The sequence below is a fragment of the Salvelinus sp. IW2-2015 genome, linkage group LG15, assembly GCF_002910315.2.
Source record: "Salvelinus sp. IW2-2015 linkage group LG15, ASM291031v2, whole genome shotgun sequence".
In the NCBI taxonomy this organism is placed as follows: domain Eukaryota; kingdom Metazoa; phylum Chordata; class Actinopteri; order Salmoniformes; family Salmonidae; genus Salvelinus; species Salvelinus sp. IW2-2015.
Window position 1 is genome coordinate 58,356,516 of NC_036855.1, and position 20,563 is coordinate 58,377,078.

The 20,563-nt window shown below is 42.1% G+C and overlaps 1 protein-coding gene across 1 annotated transcript in view; it reads left to right on the top strand.

Moving 5' to 3' along the window:
* Nucleotides 1-466: 466 nt before the first annotated feature.
* Nucleotides 467-20,563, top strand: part of LOC111975075 (CUGBP Elav-like family member 3-B) — a 213,915-nt gene continuing 193,818 nt past the window's right edge. The window contains exon 1 of the mRNA XM_070447384.1: nt 467-981. Coding sequence (XP_070303485.1) covers nt 732-981 — 250 coding nt within the window. The 5' untranslated portion in view covers nt 467-731. The remainder of the gene's footprint in view (nt 982-20,563) is intronic.

Consider the following 20,563-nt stretch of genomic DNA (forward strand, 5'->3'; position numbering starts at 1 on the left):
TATGTATAAACAAAGCCCCGTTGATTCGGAAGCGGTGAAAAGAAGCCGTAGATCAGTCCAAAGGCTGTTGAAACTGAACGGTAGCGCCAATTCAGCACCATGGACAGCAACATGTTAGGAATGTAGATACTAGATTTTCTTTGAACGCGCGACATCAAAACACAGCAGACAATAGCCTACACATATATAAATGTGTATTTCCTATGAGCCAGAACAAAGCTACCTGTAAGAATGATTATCTACAGAATTCAATATAATACGTAGCCTACAGCAGCAAGTTTCCTGTCTTTGTTCCTCTTAAAAGTCTCGAGCTTTCCCTTTACACAAATGTTTGGATTCTCACTACACCCTGTGGGCTCTCGGTCGTTCTGCCCTCCAATTGGCTAAACCAGGCTTATTATGCAAATTAGCTAAGGGTCTAGTCAGAAGCCTACGAGCTGACGTCACTAGGCAGAGTGGCAGCTGACACAGGGAGAAAGAAACAGAATGAGAACGGGAAGAGGAATGAAAATACATCAAACATAAATAAAGCGAAATCAAAGCAATAGGATAGATTGAGAGAAAGGAGTAAGAAGAAGAGAGAAACTGTGTAAAAAGGGAGAGGGACAGGGAGAGAGAAAGAAGATAAAAAATAAAGTAGGGGGAGTTTGCAGTTGACTTGAGAGAGAGGGAAAGGGAGAAAGGGAGAGAGAGAGCGAGAGAGAGACCAGCCGCCGGCCCATTTAGGAAAGATGGCTACAGTCACTGCAAACGGAGTGCAGCAAGAGAATGGATTCAGCACCACGAACAGCGCCGGCAGGATGAACGGGCTCACAATCGGTCAGAACACCATTCCAATGAAGGACCACGACGCCATCAAGCTGTTTATCGGACAGATTCCCAGAAACCTGGAGGAGAAAGATCTGAAGCCCCTTTTTGAGGAATTCGGAAAGATATACGAACTCACTGTGCTGAAAGACAGGTTTACGGGAATGCATAAAGGTCGGTTCTGGTATCGTTTCATTGCTTCTGTATGCACGCAGCAACACCCTTTTCAAAAACAGTATATATATTTTTTTAAGTATTCGAGGCTCTGAGGAGAGCATAAAAAAGTGTAATTATTGTAGATGTTTGTGGCATGTGGGAGTTTCCTGCAAGGTAGTACGTTGTTGCTTTATACACACACACACACACACACACACGTGTGCGAATGAGTGCGCGCGGGTCAATTGTCAAAGTGTCAACCCCACATCCGCTAGGATACTACTGCTTTGTAGCCTATGTCTGTGTATGTTTACATTGACGCTCATGTGCTGGGCTCCAAGTTAAGGGGTGGGACAAGAAATGTCTGTTTGCTTCACGGTGTCTGATAGTTAGATCGTCATAGACAGATAGGCTAAAAGATGCTCCGGAAGAAGGAGGACGGAAATCACCACTGGTCATGAGATGTTAGTTATTAGGGCTGTGTGACGATGCTGATGTGGCATTTTGAGAAGGCTAATGTATACATTTTAGACGTAATTAAGAGACCAAAATAACTGTTTAGATCACTGCCATGTATTGTAGTGTAGGCTAGTAGGGGGCGGGGCCCAGGAAATACAAAGCAACCAATGTGGCATAGCAGAGGCATGGGAACAGCATGGGATCTTTCTCTCGTGCTTTTTCACCGTCCGCGTCACCTCCTTGTCCACACTGATCAGGGGCGATGCTCTCATGTCATGTTCTAATTATTTCATAGCGTTGAATACAGACTAAATGTGATTGATTATCCAAATGGTGTCCTTATGCTTCACTTCTTAACTAATATTACTACCCCTTACACTTCGCTGCCATTGTTTGAAAATATGGTCTATCGGTAGGCTATATCAACAGAACATCCCAATGTCCTGTGATGTTTAGGCTATGTCTTAGAATCGAGGTTGTAGTCTATTTGAATGTTAGTGTTATAGACCTACCGAAAGCAAATACTAAAAAGTTACTTAAAGGATATGTATTATTATTATTATTATTAGTAGTAGTAGTAGTATTGTTATTATTATTATTTCATTTTAAATACTATGTGTATTATTTTTTAAAGCAGGCCTAATATAGCCTACAGTTATATAATGTGTTTCATTTCCTCATGCGGGATGACATTTAAATATGTGTGTAAAGCTATAATAAAAGTGTCTCTTCTAATGCTTTCCCTAATCTCTTCTCCAGAAGAGCGCGCTTCCACTAATCACTGCGATACAGGTACAGCGCTGGGTTCGTCGTGGGACCCGTGCCAGCTAAATCATACAGTGCAGTATATAATTAAAGCTACTAGTTTACATTAATAGGTCATATTGCCAAAGAGCCTACAAGCCACCGAGAGACAGAGAGGGAATCGTGACACAGAAATGAGCGGCCGCCCAGCAGTGTCCTGCTCCCGGCTCTCGCTGTACGCTGTGACCTGAAGGTCTCTGCGCGCCACCTTTTCCGTGAGTTATCAATCACTGCTGCTAGACCTATACATCCCGCGCACGTTTCTCTTTCGAATATGATGATCGATTAAAGCAATATTCTCGATGCGTGTGTTGTTTACGCCTGCCTGTCCTCGAACACCATGAATGTCAAAGCTCTAGGGCTGTTTGCTTAAAGAAAGATAATCCTGTTCACAAGCCAAACTGTCTGCCGAGGCCACTCCGGTGTACTAGTAGCCTATAATGTAGGACATATTATGTATTACTACCCACCGACTCAAAGTCACATTGGGAGTGCGCGGGAGTTGGCTACATCCGTGCTGTCTAATAAGATTTCATAAATGCATTTTATGGATGAGTTTTTCCCCTCGTATGGTCTTCTCACTAGTGATATATGTCAAAAGCTGTAAATGTTCCCAACAGAAAGTAAAATATATTTCTATAGACTCACAACTGGCATGTGAGTTTGTTTTTACTTTAAAATAGGCATGCACAATTCCTAAGCAATGGTTGATTCCGTATTTTGGGAAAAATTCTATACAAAAAAAAGCCGGACTTCAAATAGAATAGTACATCCTTGAAATAAAAAACKATTTAATTGTAAGACTTTTGAAATAAATTTGGGATTTGCGTTTACAATAATTTAATCGTCCATAATCTTAGTCTAGTCTATTGGTCAGTCTATGTCTAAAAACAATTGGTAAAATTTCTGCAACCGATTTAACCAATCACATTATGTTTTGTTTCGTATTCCAATTGTGATTGGTCTTCGGGCTCATAGCAGGGCGTTTTGAAATGTTTAAAATCCTAATTTATACACCGGGCGCACCAGTGCCTGTTGATTTTGTCCACCCACACCAGATGCGATCAGGACACGCTGGTTGAAATATCAAACGAACTCTGAACCAACTATATTAATTTGGGGCTTGGTGGAAAAGCATTAAACATTCATTGCAATTTAGTTAGTTCTGGGATATAAACATTGGGTTGTTAGTTTACCTGAAATGCACAAGGTCCTCTACTCTGACAATAAATCCACAGATAAAAGGGTAAACAGAGTTTGTTTCTAGTAATCTCTCCTCCTTCAGGCTTCTTCTTCTTCTTTGGACTTTATATGGCGGTTGGCAACCAACTTTAAGATGCATTACCACCACCAACTGGACTGGAGTGTGGACCTCAGTTCATCGTTCAATCACCCACGTGGGTATATGCGGGACTTGCAAATAGAACCAAGTTCTATTTTAGCGCCTGGCTACGCATACGCTCGTTGACATGCGCAAGCAGTGTGGATGCAATGATTGAATAATATGTATGTGTACATTTATTTTGGTCAGCAGGTTAGTTAGTTGTAATAGCTTACAGTAGCCTACACTAAAATCATGCAAATACACTGACTATTCAAAACATGCTCTTTCTATGACATAGACTGACCAGGGGAAAGCTATGATCCCTTATTGATGTCACTTATTAAATCCTCTTCAATCAGTGTAGATGAAGGGGAGGAGACATGTTAAAGAATGATTTTTAGCCTTTAGACAATTGAGACATGGATCGTGCATGTGTGCCATTCAGAGGGTGAATGGGTAAGACAGTGCCTTTGCACGGGGTACGGTAGTAGGTGCCAGGCGCACAGGTTTGAGTGTGTCAAGAACTACAACGCTGCTGTGTTTTTCATGCTCAACAGTTTCCCGTGTGTATCAAGAATAGTCCACCACCCAAAGGACATCCAGCCAACTTGACAAAACTGTGGGAAGCGTTGGAGTCAACATGGGCCAGCATCCCTGTGGAACATTTTTGACACCTTGTAGAGTCCATGCCCCGAAGAATTGAGGCTGTTCTGAGTGGAAAAGGGGATGCAACTCAACATTTGGAAGGTGTTCCTAATGTTTTGTACACTCAGTGTATATTTAGGCACATCTGTCGGCTGTACTTCGTCTTTCACTGAGAGCTGCCTATGATGGAGCCAACAAAGTTGGTGGAAAAATATTAGTGCTGATTGATTAGTGCTTTTTGAGGTCGGTTCGGTTTTGGTTAGTTTATTAAACAATAATCATGGTTTTCGATTTCAGTTGAGATTATTTTTTTAAACATTAAATGCAATATACATTATGTGGGTTAAATGCTGTAACAACACACAATACAGCAATTAATTAAAGTCCCATTTCCGCTTATAACTTATTAACCATCGTTTATTCATTTTACTTTAATGAAATATTTCAGCTGTTATCTATATTACGTTTGTTTTATTTAAATACTTTATTATTTAATTCAAAGTCATCTCATCTCTATAGAGCTACTGCCTATGCTGTCTGACAGCAATCTTTAAGTCATACCACAGATTCTCAATTGGATTGAGGTCTGGGCTTTGACTAGTCCATTCCAAGACATTTAAATGTTTCCCCTTTAACCACTTGAGTGTTGCTTTAGCAGTAATGTTAGGGTCATTGTCCTGCTAGAAGGTGAACCTCTGTCCCAGTCTCAAATCTCTGGGAGACTGAAACAGGTTTCCCTCAATAATTTCTCTGTATTTAGCACCATCATTCCTTCAATTCTGACGAGTTTCCCAGTCCCTGCCAATGAAAAACATCCCCACAGCATGATGCTGCCACCACCATGCTTCACTGGGGGGATGGTGTTCTCGGGGTGATGAGAGGTGTTGGGTTTGCGCCAGACATAGCGTTTTCCTAGATGGCCAAAAAGCTCAATTTTAGTCTCATCTGACCAGAGTACCTTCTTCCATATGTTTGGGGACTCTCCCACATGTCTTTTGGTGAACAGCAAATGTGTTTACTTATTTTTTTCTTTAAGCAATGGCTTTTTCCTGGCCACTCTTCCATAAAGCCCAGCTCTGTGGAGTGTACAGCTTAAAGTGGTTCTATGGACAGATACTCCAATCTCCGCTGTGAAGCATTGCAGCTCCTTCAGGGTTATCTTTGGTCTCTTTGTTGCCTCTCTGATTAATGCCCTCCTTGCCTGGTCCGTGAGTTTTGGTGGGCGGCCCTCTCCTGGCAGGTTTGTTGTGGTGCCATATTCTTTCATTTTTTAAATAATGGATTTAATGGTGCTCTGTGGGATGTTCAAAGTTTCAGATATTTTTTTATAACTGAAATCTGATCTGTACTTCTCAATGACTTTGTCCCTGAGAGAGCTTCTTTGTCTTCATGGTGCCGCTTGCTTGGTAGTGACCCTTGCTTAGTTGTGTTGCAGACTCTGGGGCCTTTCAGAACAGGTGTATATATACTGAGATCATGTGACAGATCATGTGACACTTAGATTGCACACAGGTGGACTTTATTTAACTAATTATGTGACTTCTGAAGGTAATTGGTTGCACCAGATCTTATTTAGGGGCTTCATAGCAAAGGGGGTGAGTACACTTTTCCATGTTTTATTTTTTTGAATTTTTTTTAACAAGTTATTTTTTACATTTCACTTCACCAATTTGGACTATTTTGTGTATGTCTATTACATGAAATCCAAATAAAAATCTATTTAAATTATAGGTTGTAATGCAACAAAATAGGAAAAACGCCAAGGGGGATGAATACTTTTGCAAGGCACGGTTGTTATCAATAAGACGTCACAGGACGGTGCAGAGAGTTTGATTTGACAGCTAGGGGGCAAGGAGACCACCAGCTCTGCTAATACCATTGACGTGCTGTTTTCAAGGTACTGTTAAATAAATATTATAACTATTTGGTTTTAATATCATCACCTCTTGAAGAGCATAGTCAGAACAACACATTTCAGATTATTCCACATTTAGCTCTATCATCAGAGTTATATAGCAAGCAACTGCATGCTTTTCATGCTCAGTAAACATCAATTGATCATGTAATTTCAGATACACGAGGGTAGACTATCCATTTGGCATGTAACTAGCTAGCTAGCAAACAAACATTGTGTCATCAGAGATTAGACTTTTAGAAAGAGCTTGACATCGGCAAGTCCTCATCCTGGTAAAGTTGTCAGTCAGACTACTGTCACCACCACTATAGATGGCAATCAAATCAAACAATATTTGGATATACAGCCATATGGTTTATCCTTTGAAAGTTAGCTTGTTAACTAGCCATATTGATGTGATCTGTTATTAGCTAGCTAGCCAATTTGACATGGTCCATCAATCAATGTAGCCTATCATGTCTGTCAGCAGCAATTGTGATTAAATAGGCTTAAAAACAATGTTGAAAGTGGGATGCTAGCTAACTTCACTGGGTAGGTCTACATTGGTTGGAGAAAAAGTACCTTAGGTCTACTTAACACTATGTTTAGCCAACTGTACAAAGTTTCTACCGGTAGTTTGCAAAGTAAACATTATCAGCTAACAGTACCACGAAAAGCATGCTGTATAACTCTGATGATAGAGCTAAATGTGCACAATTGTGTTGCATGGAATTATCGGATATGTGTAGTTCTGACTATGCTCACAAAAAATGCTCACAGTTCACATTTATTTAACAATCCCTTGAAAACGGCACGCAGTTGTCAATAGTTTTAGTGGAGCTGCGGGTCTCCTTGCCCCCAGCAGGCAAATAGAACGCTCTGCACCTTATTGGAACATTTGATTGATAACGACCTATTAACATATGAACAAACAAGTATCCTATTCTTATGTCTCTGTCATATTCAACTAAATGTGTGTTGTATTAAAATAGGCCACAGGCTATATTGAACCATAACCCTGTCACATAACCTAGACTTAACAAGCATAGTAGCTATTTTAGCAGGCCTATACCGTTGTAGAAGTCTACCAACATTGGCCATGCGGAGGCCTTCAGGACATTTTGTTTCAGCAACGTGACACCCCCTCCCTCAGACCAAGAGACACGTCATTGAAATGCCTCAGGTGGTTAAGGAGTGTGTCATCACCGCCTAGACTTAATGATTAATTAATTATACAACTAATGGATCATCTTCTGCTACACCATTCATACCCAGAGTGATATAACACAGGGTTGCACCATCATTTTGGATTCATGAAAATATTATGATTTGTGGGGGTATAATGTTGTTAATCATGATTCAGGGGGGTATAATGTTGTTAATCATGATTCAGGGGGGTATAATGTTGTTAATCATGATTCAGGGGGGTATTATAATGTCTGGTGTTAACTCATGATCAGGGGGGTTTAATGTTGTTACTCATGATTTGGGGGGGGGGGGTGTATGCTGTTACTCATGATTTATGGGGGTATAATGTTGTTACTCATGATTTGCGGGGGGTGTAATGCTGTTACTCATGATTTATGCATGTGGATTGCTGGTGTCATCAACACTGAACAGTTCTGTGTGTCATGAATACTGACTCTGGGCTTTTTGAATTTCTCTAGTGCCTAATGTGAATTTCTTTTGAATTCCTCAAGTTCCATTTATGTGGTAATGCATTTCCCAAATGTTAATGGGGTGAAAATATCAGCACATTTTTAGCATGTTTTTCATTTTTTTTCTTTTTCTGTTGATTCATTTTTGTTACAATAGCTTATATCTCCCACTTCTGGTCGACACTGTGATTTGTTAAGGGGATTTGATGGTGATTTGGTGTTTTGGTCATGGGGTGAATCCTGTGGATGCTATAGGGAGTAGGGACTGGACAGTGTAGTCTATGGGGACTGGACAGTGTAGTCTATGGGGACTGGACAGTGTAGTCTATGGGGACTGCGACAGTTGTATCCTATGGGGACTGGACAGTGTAGTCTATGGGGACTGGACAGTGTAGTCTATGGGGACTGGACAGTGTAGTCTCTATGCTGGGGACTGGACAGGTAGTCTATGGGGAAACTGGACAGTGTAGTCTATGGGGACTGGACAGTTGTAGTCTATGGGACTGGACAGTGTTAGTTTATGGGGACTGGACAGTGTAGTCTATGGGGACTGGACAGTGTAGTTTATGGGGACTGTACAAGTGTAGTTTATGGGACTGACAGTTGTAGGGTACTGGACAGTGTAGTTATGGGACTGGACAGTGTAGTCTATGGGACTGGACAGTGTAGTTATGGGGACGTACAGTGGTAGTTTATGGGGACTGTACAGTGTAGTTCTATGGGACTGGGACAGTGTAGTCTATGGGACTGGACAGTGTAGTCTATGCAGTGTTTGAACACTATTGTATGGGAACAGATAGTGTATTTGAGTGGCAGTGCCATTGTCCAGGTCGAGCTACTTGACCTGCCTTAGCATCAATCATTCCCTATGAGCCCCACATTATCATAATGGTTAGTGTCAGTCTGGGAACACATCCATTGTTCGGACATGCTGGATATTGGTGGGGGGCAAATCTTCTGCTTGAGTAGCGTTATCTATCACTCTCTCCTTCCTTCTCCAGCAGCTCAGAGAGGTGGATGGCACTCTGTGGAGCCCCACCACACGCATCTAAGGAGATGAGATGCTAAGAGTAATTTAGGTTTSTCATTCGTTCTCCSCTCCCCAACAGGCAGGCYGAGTGTATAATTGGCTAYAAATGCCTTTSAMAATTTYACTTTAAAATCCACAAAAGCWTTTAAATGTCAAAGCAAGAGRGAGAGAAGGACTATAACTCTGAAACAATCTTTCAACTTGCCAAAAGCCTCATCATTACAAATGTGAATCAAAGAGCTAGAACAGCAAACCATCCTAACAGTCTTTTAATAACTGTGTCTGTAATCCACTGCTCTTTCAGGAACATGTCTCTGCTCTAAGACGTGGCCATTAGTTTAGAGTGTAGTGCACTGCTGTGAGATGTGCAGTCTCATGGTCAGGCAGCTGGTTCTACCTTTACATGAATCACACAGTGACGGAGCAGGTGGGTGACAGTGATTGGCAGGTACTCAGTTGAATGACAGGTGTAGGCCAGTCCACAGATGACCTCTCTGATCATTAGATAGAGAGTGTGTGAGGGAAACAGGGCCCTGTTTTACTGCATGAAAATAGATAGATACCCACACACTGTTGAATGCTGCCACAGTTCTATTGTGCAACGTTTCGAGCTGAAGGTCTTTGTTACCCTGGACTAAATATGGCCGTGTGCAGTGATGTAGTTGCTGTCTCTGCTCTTCACCGTCTCACTGCCTACAAAAGACAGACACCCCACAGTTGCTGGGTTCAGTTGACAATTTTAATTTAGAGAATTTAAGCACTTATGCTGAGGCAGGCAGGTTTATCTTTTAGGAAATGAGTTTGTAATAGTTTTCAGAAGAACATTGCTGCATCAGACTTCTAAGAAAGAAGCAATCCAAGAATAGCAATTTTCATTGAACATGACACCAATGTTAATGAATGAATTGCAATTTGTTTTGTTGTTTTGTCAATTAAAAATACTTGATGCAAGTAAACACAATTTACTGTAATTAAAAAATGCCTGAAGGACAGCAATGTTTTTGTGCTGTAATTAACATGTGCAAGTTAACAGTAGAAACATTAGAAATAAAAGCCTATTTTTTTATTACAAAATCAGTATTTTTCATTTATTGGCTCCAATTCCTTTTTTGTGATCAACATTTTAGACATTTTTTTAAGGAACACAGACAATAACAAAAAGCAGCAGGAATGGTTATGCAGTAGGTAAATATAATTACAGTAGAATAGACCACATAGCCTATACACACATATATCGGCCACTCAAGTTGCATCAACCCACCATCCAACCCCTCCTGGTGACCACCCCAACCCACCCAACCTGATCGCCATGAAATTAAAAACAAAATCAAGCAATTGTGATAAAATCAGCGGGGTACACTTTTGCACATGAGACAGAAAATGAACAAGTAACAGGCAATCTGTYGGGAAATATACAYACTATAGTAGTTTGATGGTTTCAGSTGCAGATAACCAGCTGTCAATTGTTGCTTGGCCTCATGGATCCTAGCAGTGGATAGTTCTAAATAAATGATATCTAGAACAGGGCAGATCCAATGGGACATAGCCAAAGAATGTGGAGGTTGCCATCTTAGTGCCAATATCTTTTTAGCTGCTGTCAAACCTGACAACATGATACGTCTTTGCTGTAATGACATGATAAGTGGTGAATTATCATTAAGTGATAACAGTTTGGGGGAACAAGGTATAGTGATACCAAGTACGCCAGATRAGACAGAGGATACCTCTTTCCAAAATGTATCCACAACCTTGCCATTCTCAGTACATATGCATAAAGGAGCCCAAGCAGCGGAGGCTGYTGAGGGGAGGACGGCTCATAATAATGGCTGGAACGGMGCSAATGGAATGGCATCAAACCAWGTGTTTGATRTATKTGATAYCATTCCACTGATTCCRCTCCAGMCATTACCACAAGMYCATCCTCCCCAATTAAGGTGCCACCAACCTCCTGTGAGCCCAAGGCACCTTGGTTACATAGATCACACAGAGGASAGGTTATGATTTTCATTAAATTACATTTTCTAGGTGGACRRTAWACCCTGTGTATGAAATTAAAGTGTATCYRCTCATGATTGGGATTCTTAGATGAACCCACTAWGTCCTCCCATGCAGTATCCCAACAAATAKSATAATYRAMAGTAGATAGTTCTCTTATCCATTGATTCTTAACTGGTACTGATTTGTAAGCTGCAACTAACATAACCGTATACGGATCAAACCCTTTGAGTTACCATGTCTATCTAATATTCTATGTAGTTCATGTTGTGGGGGGGGGGTGAGCCCAAAGGGACACCATACACCCGCATCACTGATCTTAAACATAGATAAAATAAAGAAGAGGTACCAGGTATTTGAAATATAGCCCTAAGATCATCAAATGCGTACAAACCTTCATCTCTAAATAGATAATCCAAAACATGAACACCCCTATCCTCCTATAGGGGTGAATGAAAAGGGGATACCGCCAGAAAGAAGGGAATGATTGTGGAAATTTGGTGACTGAGCATGCCACTTCTGTATTGTGTTAGAATTCCTTTTCTACTAAGCGCAATGTTGTGAGTAAGTAAATTAGGGTTCCAAAACGTAACTTAGCGTGTTTTAACGGTACTGCAGAATAGACAAGATCCTGAAGTCTGGGTGGTAATGCCAAATTCTCTTCTATAGTCTCCAGGAGACTAAAGCATTTCAATCAAACCATGTTGACAGGGTGCGTAGCACAAAGCCCAAAACTTAAACTTCTATTCTACTGAGCCATTTACTTTATGTTTGGTTTCTTATCTTTTATTATTTCTTACTGTTGTTGCATTGTCGAGAAGGAACCTGCAAGTAAGCATTTAGTTGGACGATGTGTACCATGCGTATCCCGTACATACCACTAATAAAACAAAAATTAGGCAGAGAAAGCCCGCCATCTCCCTTGTCACGATGCATATGGGAGAGTTTAATTCGAGGTCGCTTTCCTTTCCATACGAATTTAGAGACTAAAGACTAGATATTGTCCAAGTATTTCTAAGGTGGAGCTAGTGTAATCGTTGCAGAGAAAAAGTTAATTTGGGGAAGAATATTCATCTTAATTATGAATATTTTAGCTTGTAGAGAGTTGGGAAGCTGTAAACATTTAGAGAGGTACCCTTCTACTCACTACTCAAATATTTATTGGAAATGATTAAAATCCATGTTTTGAGGAAAATATCTATACAGTATACCCAGATATTTAAAGCTCTTTACCGATGGGATGTCATTGGTACCATTGACAGAGTGAGTCGTAAACTTAATGACATCATAGCTGATTTTGTCTCGTTAATTTTGTACCCGGAGAGGGCACTAAAATCAAATGTAGAGATTATGTGTGGTAATTAAGAGACAGCGTTATCAGTGCACAGAAGTTTGCCTTCCACATATAAGGATATGCGATGGGAGGTATTATTCAACATTTTGGGGTGCTGTCTGATTTTCTGTGCTAGCAGTTCGATGAAAAGGGTGAAGAGCAAAGGCGAGATTGGGCATCCTTGGCGACAGCCTCTGGATACGGGGAATTGCGTAGAGCAATTGCCCCCTGTTGTCACCATGGCAGAAGGATTTGCATATAAAACTTTAATCATGCTGATAAACTCGGTTCCTAAATTAAATCGCTCTAATACCGACCATAGAAAATCACACTCTGACCTATCAAACGCCTTCTCGGCGTCCAAGGAGAGAACGGTGCATGGCGATCTAATGTCATTAGTGGCATGAACAACATGTAATAAAGGATGCACATTATCTAAGGCTAGTCGAGTTTTAATGAACCCTGTCTGATCGTGATGCACTAGTGTAGTCACACTGGATTCTAAACAGGCTGAGAGAACATTAGCATACAATTTAACTTCCGAGCACAACAAGGACAAAGGTTTATAGTTACCTATTAGAGTGTGATCTTTATTGGGCTTCGAAAGTACCGCAATCATTGCAGTTTACAACATTGTGAAAATATCCCTTGTCAATAGAAGTCAGAATCAAATCATGTAAAAATAGGCCTAATGTATCCCAAAAGGCAAGGTAGAATTCTGGGATGTACCTTTTTTCATATTTGTTAGTGCCTGTTTAAGTTCATCCAATGAAATGGCTTCCCCAAGGGATTGTGATTCTTCGTTGGAAAGGTAAGGAATATCTAGGTTTTGAAAAAATTCCACTCTTAGTGCCAACACCGCTCAAAGTAATATCAGATTTATAGAGCATAGAGCCCTCAAACTCAACTTTGGACCTCGAAGCCAGTTACACTATGTTGCTTCATTGTTACCTTCTAATTAGGGACTGATTTAGACCTCAGACACCAGGTGGGTGCAATTAATTATCAGGTAGAACAGAAAAACAGCAGGCTCTGGACCTCATAGGGTAAGAGCTGAATACTCCTGGCATAGATTAAAAAGATCCAAACTCTGCATTGATTTCCAAAGGATTAGTTAACAAGCCATTCTGTGCTTTAATAGCTGTAATATTAGAGCATTTCTCACTGCTTCTGAGTCTCATTGCTAAAAGATGACTTGGTTTTAGCCCCATTATAATAATAGTTATGTCTGGTTGGATGAATTCAGAATTCTGCCCTGTGTCTGAGCAAAGAATTACATTCTAACTGCATTTTAACTGCATCTCTTCTTTTCTTTCTGTCACCAGAGTAAGAGTTTGGTTGTTCTTGTTTCAGCTTAGCCAAAGATGTTTCTAGTTCATTATTGTTCTCATTCAGGGTTTATTAAGGTGAGACACAAATGACACTGAGAAGTTCCTGATAAATCCCTTTATAGACTTGCTTAGGATATGGGCATCTTCAACGGACCCAATATTCTGTGTTGGATACACATCTAGTTACTTTTCAAATAGTAATTCTATATTGAAACGCCAGCGTGATGCTCTGAGAGGTATCAGGAATCGTTAGTTTAACCATTCCAAAATCTTGGGCATTAAGATGGAGTTGGTCCCCCCTTTGCTGCTATAACAGCCTCCACCCTTCTGGGAAGGCTTTCCACTAGATGTTGGAACATTGCTGCGGGGACTTGCTTCCATTCAGCCACAAGAGCATTAGTGAGGTTGGGCACTGATGTTGGGCAATTAGACCTGGCTCACAGTCGGCGTTCCAATTCATCCCAAAGGTGTTCGATGGGCTTGAGGCTCTGTGCAGGCCAGTCAAGTTTTTCCACACCGATCTCCACGAACCATTTCTGTATGGATCTCGCTTTGTGCACAGGGGCATTGTTATGCTGAAATAGGAAAGGGACTTCCCCAAACTGTTTCCACAAAGATGGAACGACAGAATTGTCTAGCATGTCATTGTATGCTGTAGTATTAAGATTTCCCTTCACTGGAACTAAGGGGCCTAGCCCGAACCATGAAAAACAGCCCCAGACCGTTATTCCTCCTCCTTCAAACTTTACAGTTGGCACTRTGCATTCGGGCAGGTAGCATTCTCCTGGCATCTGCCAAACCCAGATTCGTCCGTCGGACTGCCAGATGGCGTTTCCACTGCTCCAGAGTCCAATGGCAGCGAGCTTTACACCCCTCCAGCCAACAATTGGCATTGCTCATGAAGGCTGCTTGGCCATGGAAACTCATTTCATGAAGCTCGCAACGTACAGTTCTTGTGCTGACGTAGCTTCCAGAGGCAGTTTGGAACTCAATAGTGAGTGACACGTTCTGTGAGCTTGTGTTGCCTACCACTTCGCGGCTGAGCCGTTGTTGCTCCTAGACGTTTCCACTTCACATTAACAGCATTTACAGTTGACCAGGGTAGCTATTTAATGAACTGACTTGTTCGAAAGGTGGCATGTCGGTGCCACGTTGAAAGTCACTGAGCTTGTCATTCTACTGCCAATGTTTGTCTATGGAGGTTGCATGGCTGTGTGCTCGATTTACACGCCTGTCAGCAATGGGTGTGGCTGAAATAGCCAAATCAACTAATTTGAAGGGGTGTCCACATACTCTTGGCCATGTACTGTATGTCTAGCAGAGTAAAAACAAAATTGTCTAGATGTAGGATTGAAAAAATCGGAATATATCAGTGAGATTAAAATCCTTGACCAAGTTGTTAAATGCCACTGACACAGGTGCAGGAGCTGTTTGAGATTCGTGGCCAGAGCAGTCCAAAGGTGATAAAACGACATTCATATCCGCACCTATGATCAGAGAAAAATCTGTAATATATCTGTAGTAGGATCATACTGGGTTGGAGCAATTTTCCTACCTGAGATTACTGTTTTGATATACTCTGAGTGTACAGAACATTATAAACACCTACTCTTTCCATGACATACAGGTGAAAGCTATGACCCCACTTCAATCAGAGTAGATGAAGGGAAGGAGACAGGTTAAAGAAGRATTTTTAAGCCTTGAGACAATTGAGACATGGATTGTGTATGTGTGCCATTCAGACGGTGAATGGGCAAGACAAAATATTTAAGTGCTAATTGAACGTATGTTAGTAGGTGCCAGGCACCGACTAGAAGAACTGCAACGCTGCTGGGTTTTTCACGCTCAACAGTTTCCTGTGTGTATCAAGAATGCTACACCACCCAAAGGACATCCAGCCAACTTGAYACAACTGTGGGAAGCATTGGAGTCAAGCATCCCAGCATCCCTATGGAACGCTTACGACACCTTGTAGAGTCCATGCTCCTACGAATTGCGGCTGTTCTGAAAATTGGGGGTGTAACTCAATTTTGTTMATTCATTTCGTACACTATGATATTCTACCGTCAGCACCATATTTTTCCAGAACAGTCACTGATAAACTACGTCTCATAACAACAAGGGAGCCACAGTTTTGGAATCTACAGAGGATGACGCTACAACATAATAATGACTGTTTGCAAATCTTTGGGCATATCATTATTTTAAGTGGGACTGTTGAATAAATATAACATCACTGTTATGTCTACGAAAGTAATCTGAGCAACCTGCTCGTTAATTTTGAACATTTATTCCATTAATATTCCAACTTGCTAGCTGTAGTGTTGTCACGTGATATAGACAAAAACACTCTTGTGCATGAAATTTGAAGTAAAAGCATAAATCTATTTGTGTCTACTTGACACTGGGAAAGTTGGCTGCACAAAATTCCCCCATCGCATCCCTACTGTATCAAGATTAGGTTATAGAGCACCTATCTGAGTTAACCTGAACAACATTATAACCCATTCTCTTTCAATAGTTCCATCCTCAGACCCTATCGAGGATTTTTATTGAATGAGCATACCGTGTCAGTCGTGGTCACATTACAAATAAATCAACTTTTTTGTGTTCCTGACAGTCAAGGAATAATCAGTCTGTAATCAACTCAGTCCAGGCTAGTACTGATGTATGATATAGTATGTGAAAAAATCTAAATCAATCTGAACAGTCATACTAGTCAGTTAGTTAGTAATCCAGCCGGAGAACAAGTCTGAATGCTGGCAATCATATAAACTATCCTGCGACACATCCATACCTGCTAATCCTCGTCAACCTCTTRCTGCAAATTGAGAAAATCCCCTGCGTCTTTTTTGGACTGGAACATGACGTTTTCCGCGCCACGAGTGAGTTTGAGTGTGCAGGATACAGCAGAAATGTGTGGAATCCGCGTTTCCGAGACAAGTAAACTCATCAAAAAAAGAAACGTCYTTTCACTGTCAACTGCGTTTATTTTCAGCAAACTTAACATGTGTAAATATTGGTATGAACATAACAAGATTCAACAACTGAGACATAAACTGAACAAGTTCAACAGACATGTGACTAACAGAAATGGAATAATGTGTCCCTGAACAAAGGGGGGGTCAAAATCAAAAGTAACAGTCAGTGTCTGGTGTGGTCACCAGCTGCATTAAGTACTGCAGTGCATCTCCTCCTCGTGGACTGCACCAGATTTGCCAGTTCTTGCTGTGAGATGTTACCCCACTCTTCCACCAAGGCACATGCAAGTCCCGGACATTTCTGGGGGGAATGGCCCTAGCCCTCACCCTCTGATCCAACAGGTCCCAGACATGCTGAATGGGATTGAGATCCGGGCTCTTCACTGGCCATGGCAGAACACTGACATTCCTGTCTTGCAGGATATCACACACAGAACAAGCTGTATGGCTGGTGGCATTGTCATGCTGGAGGGTCATGTCAGGATGAGCCTGCAGGAAGGGTACCACATGAGGGAGGAGGATGTCTTCCCTGTAACGCACAGCGTTGAGATTACCTGCAATGACAACAAGCTCTGTCAGATGATGCTGTGACACACTGCCCCGACGAATGACGGACGCTCCACCTCCAAATCGGTCCCGCTCCAGAGTACAGGCCTCGGTGTAACGCTCATTCCTTCGACGATAAACGCGAATTCGACCACCCTGGTGAGACAAAACTGCGACTCGTCAGTGAAGAGCACTTTTTGCCAGTCCTGTCTGGTCCAGCGACGCTGGGATTGTGCCCATAAGCGACGTTGTTGCCGGTGATGTCTGGTGAGGACYTGCCTTACAACAGGCCTACAAGCCCTCAGTCCAGCCTCTCTCAGMCTATTGCGGACAGTCTGAGCACTGATGGAGGGATTGTGCGTTTCTGGTGTAACTCGGGCCATTGTTGTTGCCATCCTGTACCTGTCCCGCAGGTGTGATGTTCGGATGTACCGATCCTGTGCAGGTGTTGTTACACGTGGTCTGCCACTCCGAAGACAATCAGCTATTTGTCCTGTCTCCCTGTAGCGCTGTCTTAGGCATCTCACAGTACGGACATTGCAATTTATTGCCCTGGCCACATCTGCAGTCCTCATGCCTCCTTGCAGCATGCCTAAGGCACGTTCACGCAGATGAGCAGGGACCCTGAGAATCTTTCTTTTGGTGTTTTTCAGAGTCAGTAGAAAGGCCTCTTTAGTGTCCTAAGGTTTCATAACTGTAACCTTAATTGCCTACCGTCTGTAAGCTGTTAGTGTCTTAACGACCGTTCCACAGGTGCATGTTCATTAATTGTATATGGTTCATTGAACAAGCATGGGAAACGGTGTTTAAACCATTTACAATGAAGATCTGTGAAGTTATTTGGATTTTTACAAATGATCTTTGAAAGACAGGGTCCTGAAAAAGGGACGTTTCTTTTTTTTCTATTTTTATTTTCTTTTTTTTTAGTTTACATTCTGTGAAAAGGTACGACACTTTGCATTGGTGTAGTTGCTGTAGACTATTCTGCCGTGAATCGGTTTTCCCGCACTGCCAGAGTGAGAGGGTTCTTCCTAGCGCCTTCAGAATGCGGTCTCGGTCAGGGAATCAGAGCACCTGTAAAATTAAGGTTTGGGATCTGGCTGAGTTGTCAATGTGCCGGTTTATGCGATGAGCTCTCATCACTTCGATTTCGGTTCCAGCTAGATCTGGAAACCACTCTGGAAGTGATCTATTGATGAAAGATGAAMGAAAGCATTCTGAGCCTCAGTTTTTTCCTCTATATTGGCTATTCTCACGTTGTCTCTACGTTGCAAGTCCTGGTAGCGAGTCAAACCGGTCCATTCTGATTTGGCCCTGAGTTGACATCTCCTTACATTTGTCAACTCTATCGCCAAGCTTTGTGCACTCAGCTCGAAATCTTTTAAGATCAGTAACGCACTTGGAAACGTCATCCTGAATAAAATCCAACTTTGTTTGTACTCCAGTAAACTCACAGGTGATGAACTCATTATTTTGCCATAGCTTCATCTAGCATGGTGGCTAGCGCTTTGCTGTCAGGAGATGAAGTCGTTGATTTAGCTCGTAAAGCGTGGTGTTCCATAGCGAGTAAGTTACTAAATACTGTTAAACAGGTTAGCTGTTAATACATCCATGGAAATGGTTCAGACGTGCTCATGGGTAAAACCTAAAAAATGATAATGCAAGAGAAGGAGCTCCTGTTCCAATACACTTTTCTAGGCTTAAATGTTAATTTCGCTTTAATGCAATTCATTGAWCTTTTGTTCCTTTCAGAAATGATTGTGCAGCAGCAAATTTGAAAAAGATTACCAAAGTATTATTTTCACTCCACTTAACCTTCTCATCAGTGGAATCAGCCTACCACTGCTTTCAGCCATCGCTAACAAGCAAGCCTCAGAATCATTCTATAACCATGGCAACATCCTCCACTTCCTGCATTCCCATCTGGCTCATCTGCTGTCTCCCACCCTCAGCCTCACTCAGTAATTGTGATCCTTTTTCATGTTCACACCAAGTTGAACGTGTCTGATCCAGATTGTGCTCCTTTATCATAGTCCCCCGGGTCCAAGTTCTCCCTTGAGCCAGCAATAAATTGGATATTGAGTCTTTCATGAAGTCTTCCAATTCCCCTTGGCCAAGAGAGACTTATTGGGACCTACCATAAGTAGCCATGTAGCTGCCCTGGCCTGATATTAACAGTGAGCCACTATGTAAGGCTGAGTCTCCCCCTACTTAGGCCTTGTCTCCTGTCTTGCATGACTAGGTTCACTCCCTAGATGAAACAAATCAATTTAAAGTGTTACATAAACTCTGATAAAATGCCACAGTCTCACCAGTTTTGCATTGATCTGTTGTACATTTCCAAACCGTTAAATCATGTGATGAAAAAAAAACATCCTGGAACCATGAACTGTGACATCCATCCCCAAACTGAGGATGACCTGACTGAGGATAGGGTGGATGATAGAAGGGTTAGTTGGAGGGCACCGGCTAGACCAGTCCCAGTGGTTCTATCTCATTAGCCTGCTGTGGGTTATGCCTGCTAGGAGGACCAGTCCCATCTCCTCAGCTCAGTTCTTTAATGTCACACAGGATGAGGAGCTAATTCCTTCCAGGCTCTCAAAGCGTTATTTCTGCAAGGTTTGCTGTGTGGCATGCTGTTTCATCAGTGTCGTTTAGCTGATTTCTCCTCTTGAGTAACTTCCTGGTTGTGGAGGTGGATGAAGGTTGTAGTGAAAGGGAGCTCTTCTGGCGAGGAGCCAGAGARCAGGGCTCTGTTTCAGGGGTGATGGGTGCTGTGTGTGTGTCCTGTGTGTGTGTGTGTGTTTGTGTGTGTGTTTGTTTGTGCGAGCGTGCGAGCGAGCGTGCGTGAGTGTGTATGTGTGTGTGTCCGCCCCTCTTCTCCCATGGGGAGTCTTGGCAGCAGGTGTGACATGCCGTAATGGGAAATTATGCTGCCCGGTGCAAAAACTCTTTGGAAAGGGGTCACCCACTGTCAACTCGACCAAGTGTGTAACAGAACAACCACTCAGCCTTTAATGAAAGCTGTCACATTTTTGTTAGTGCAGAAGTTATTAATGGACATTCATATATTGTTGTTGGAGTTCACATCTTTGAGAGGAGTCTCCTGAGATGTGAGGGGTCAGTGTTYGGGGCTCATCACCATAGGGTTTTAATTATTGTGACGCTAGGAAATGCTTGCCAGGCACATTTAGTGCTCTTTCTTCAACAATCATGAACGTGATCATTCATCAAGTGGTAATATACAGATCTAGGAACAATGTTATGGACGTTCCCCTTAGCTCTTCAAAGACTGGGGTTGTATTTTACATCACCCTTTTTTTGCACTTTGCAGTATACCAGTAGCAGCCTACAGTGCAGTGCTCCAGTCATTTGTCGTGTAATAATCAACCCTGTGTGTCTCTCCTTTCTCATCTGTGTTGCCCTCTCTGCAGGATGTGCCTTTTTAACATACTGCGCCAGAGAGTCAGCACTGAAGGCCCAGAGCGCCCTCCATGAACAGAAAGACTCTGCCAGGGTAAGTGCCCCTGATCTGCCTCTGTCAGAGGCTAGGCCCCCGGGTCCAGGGCCTGGCATGGGACATGTCTTGCATTAATGTTA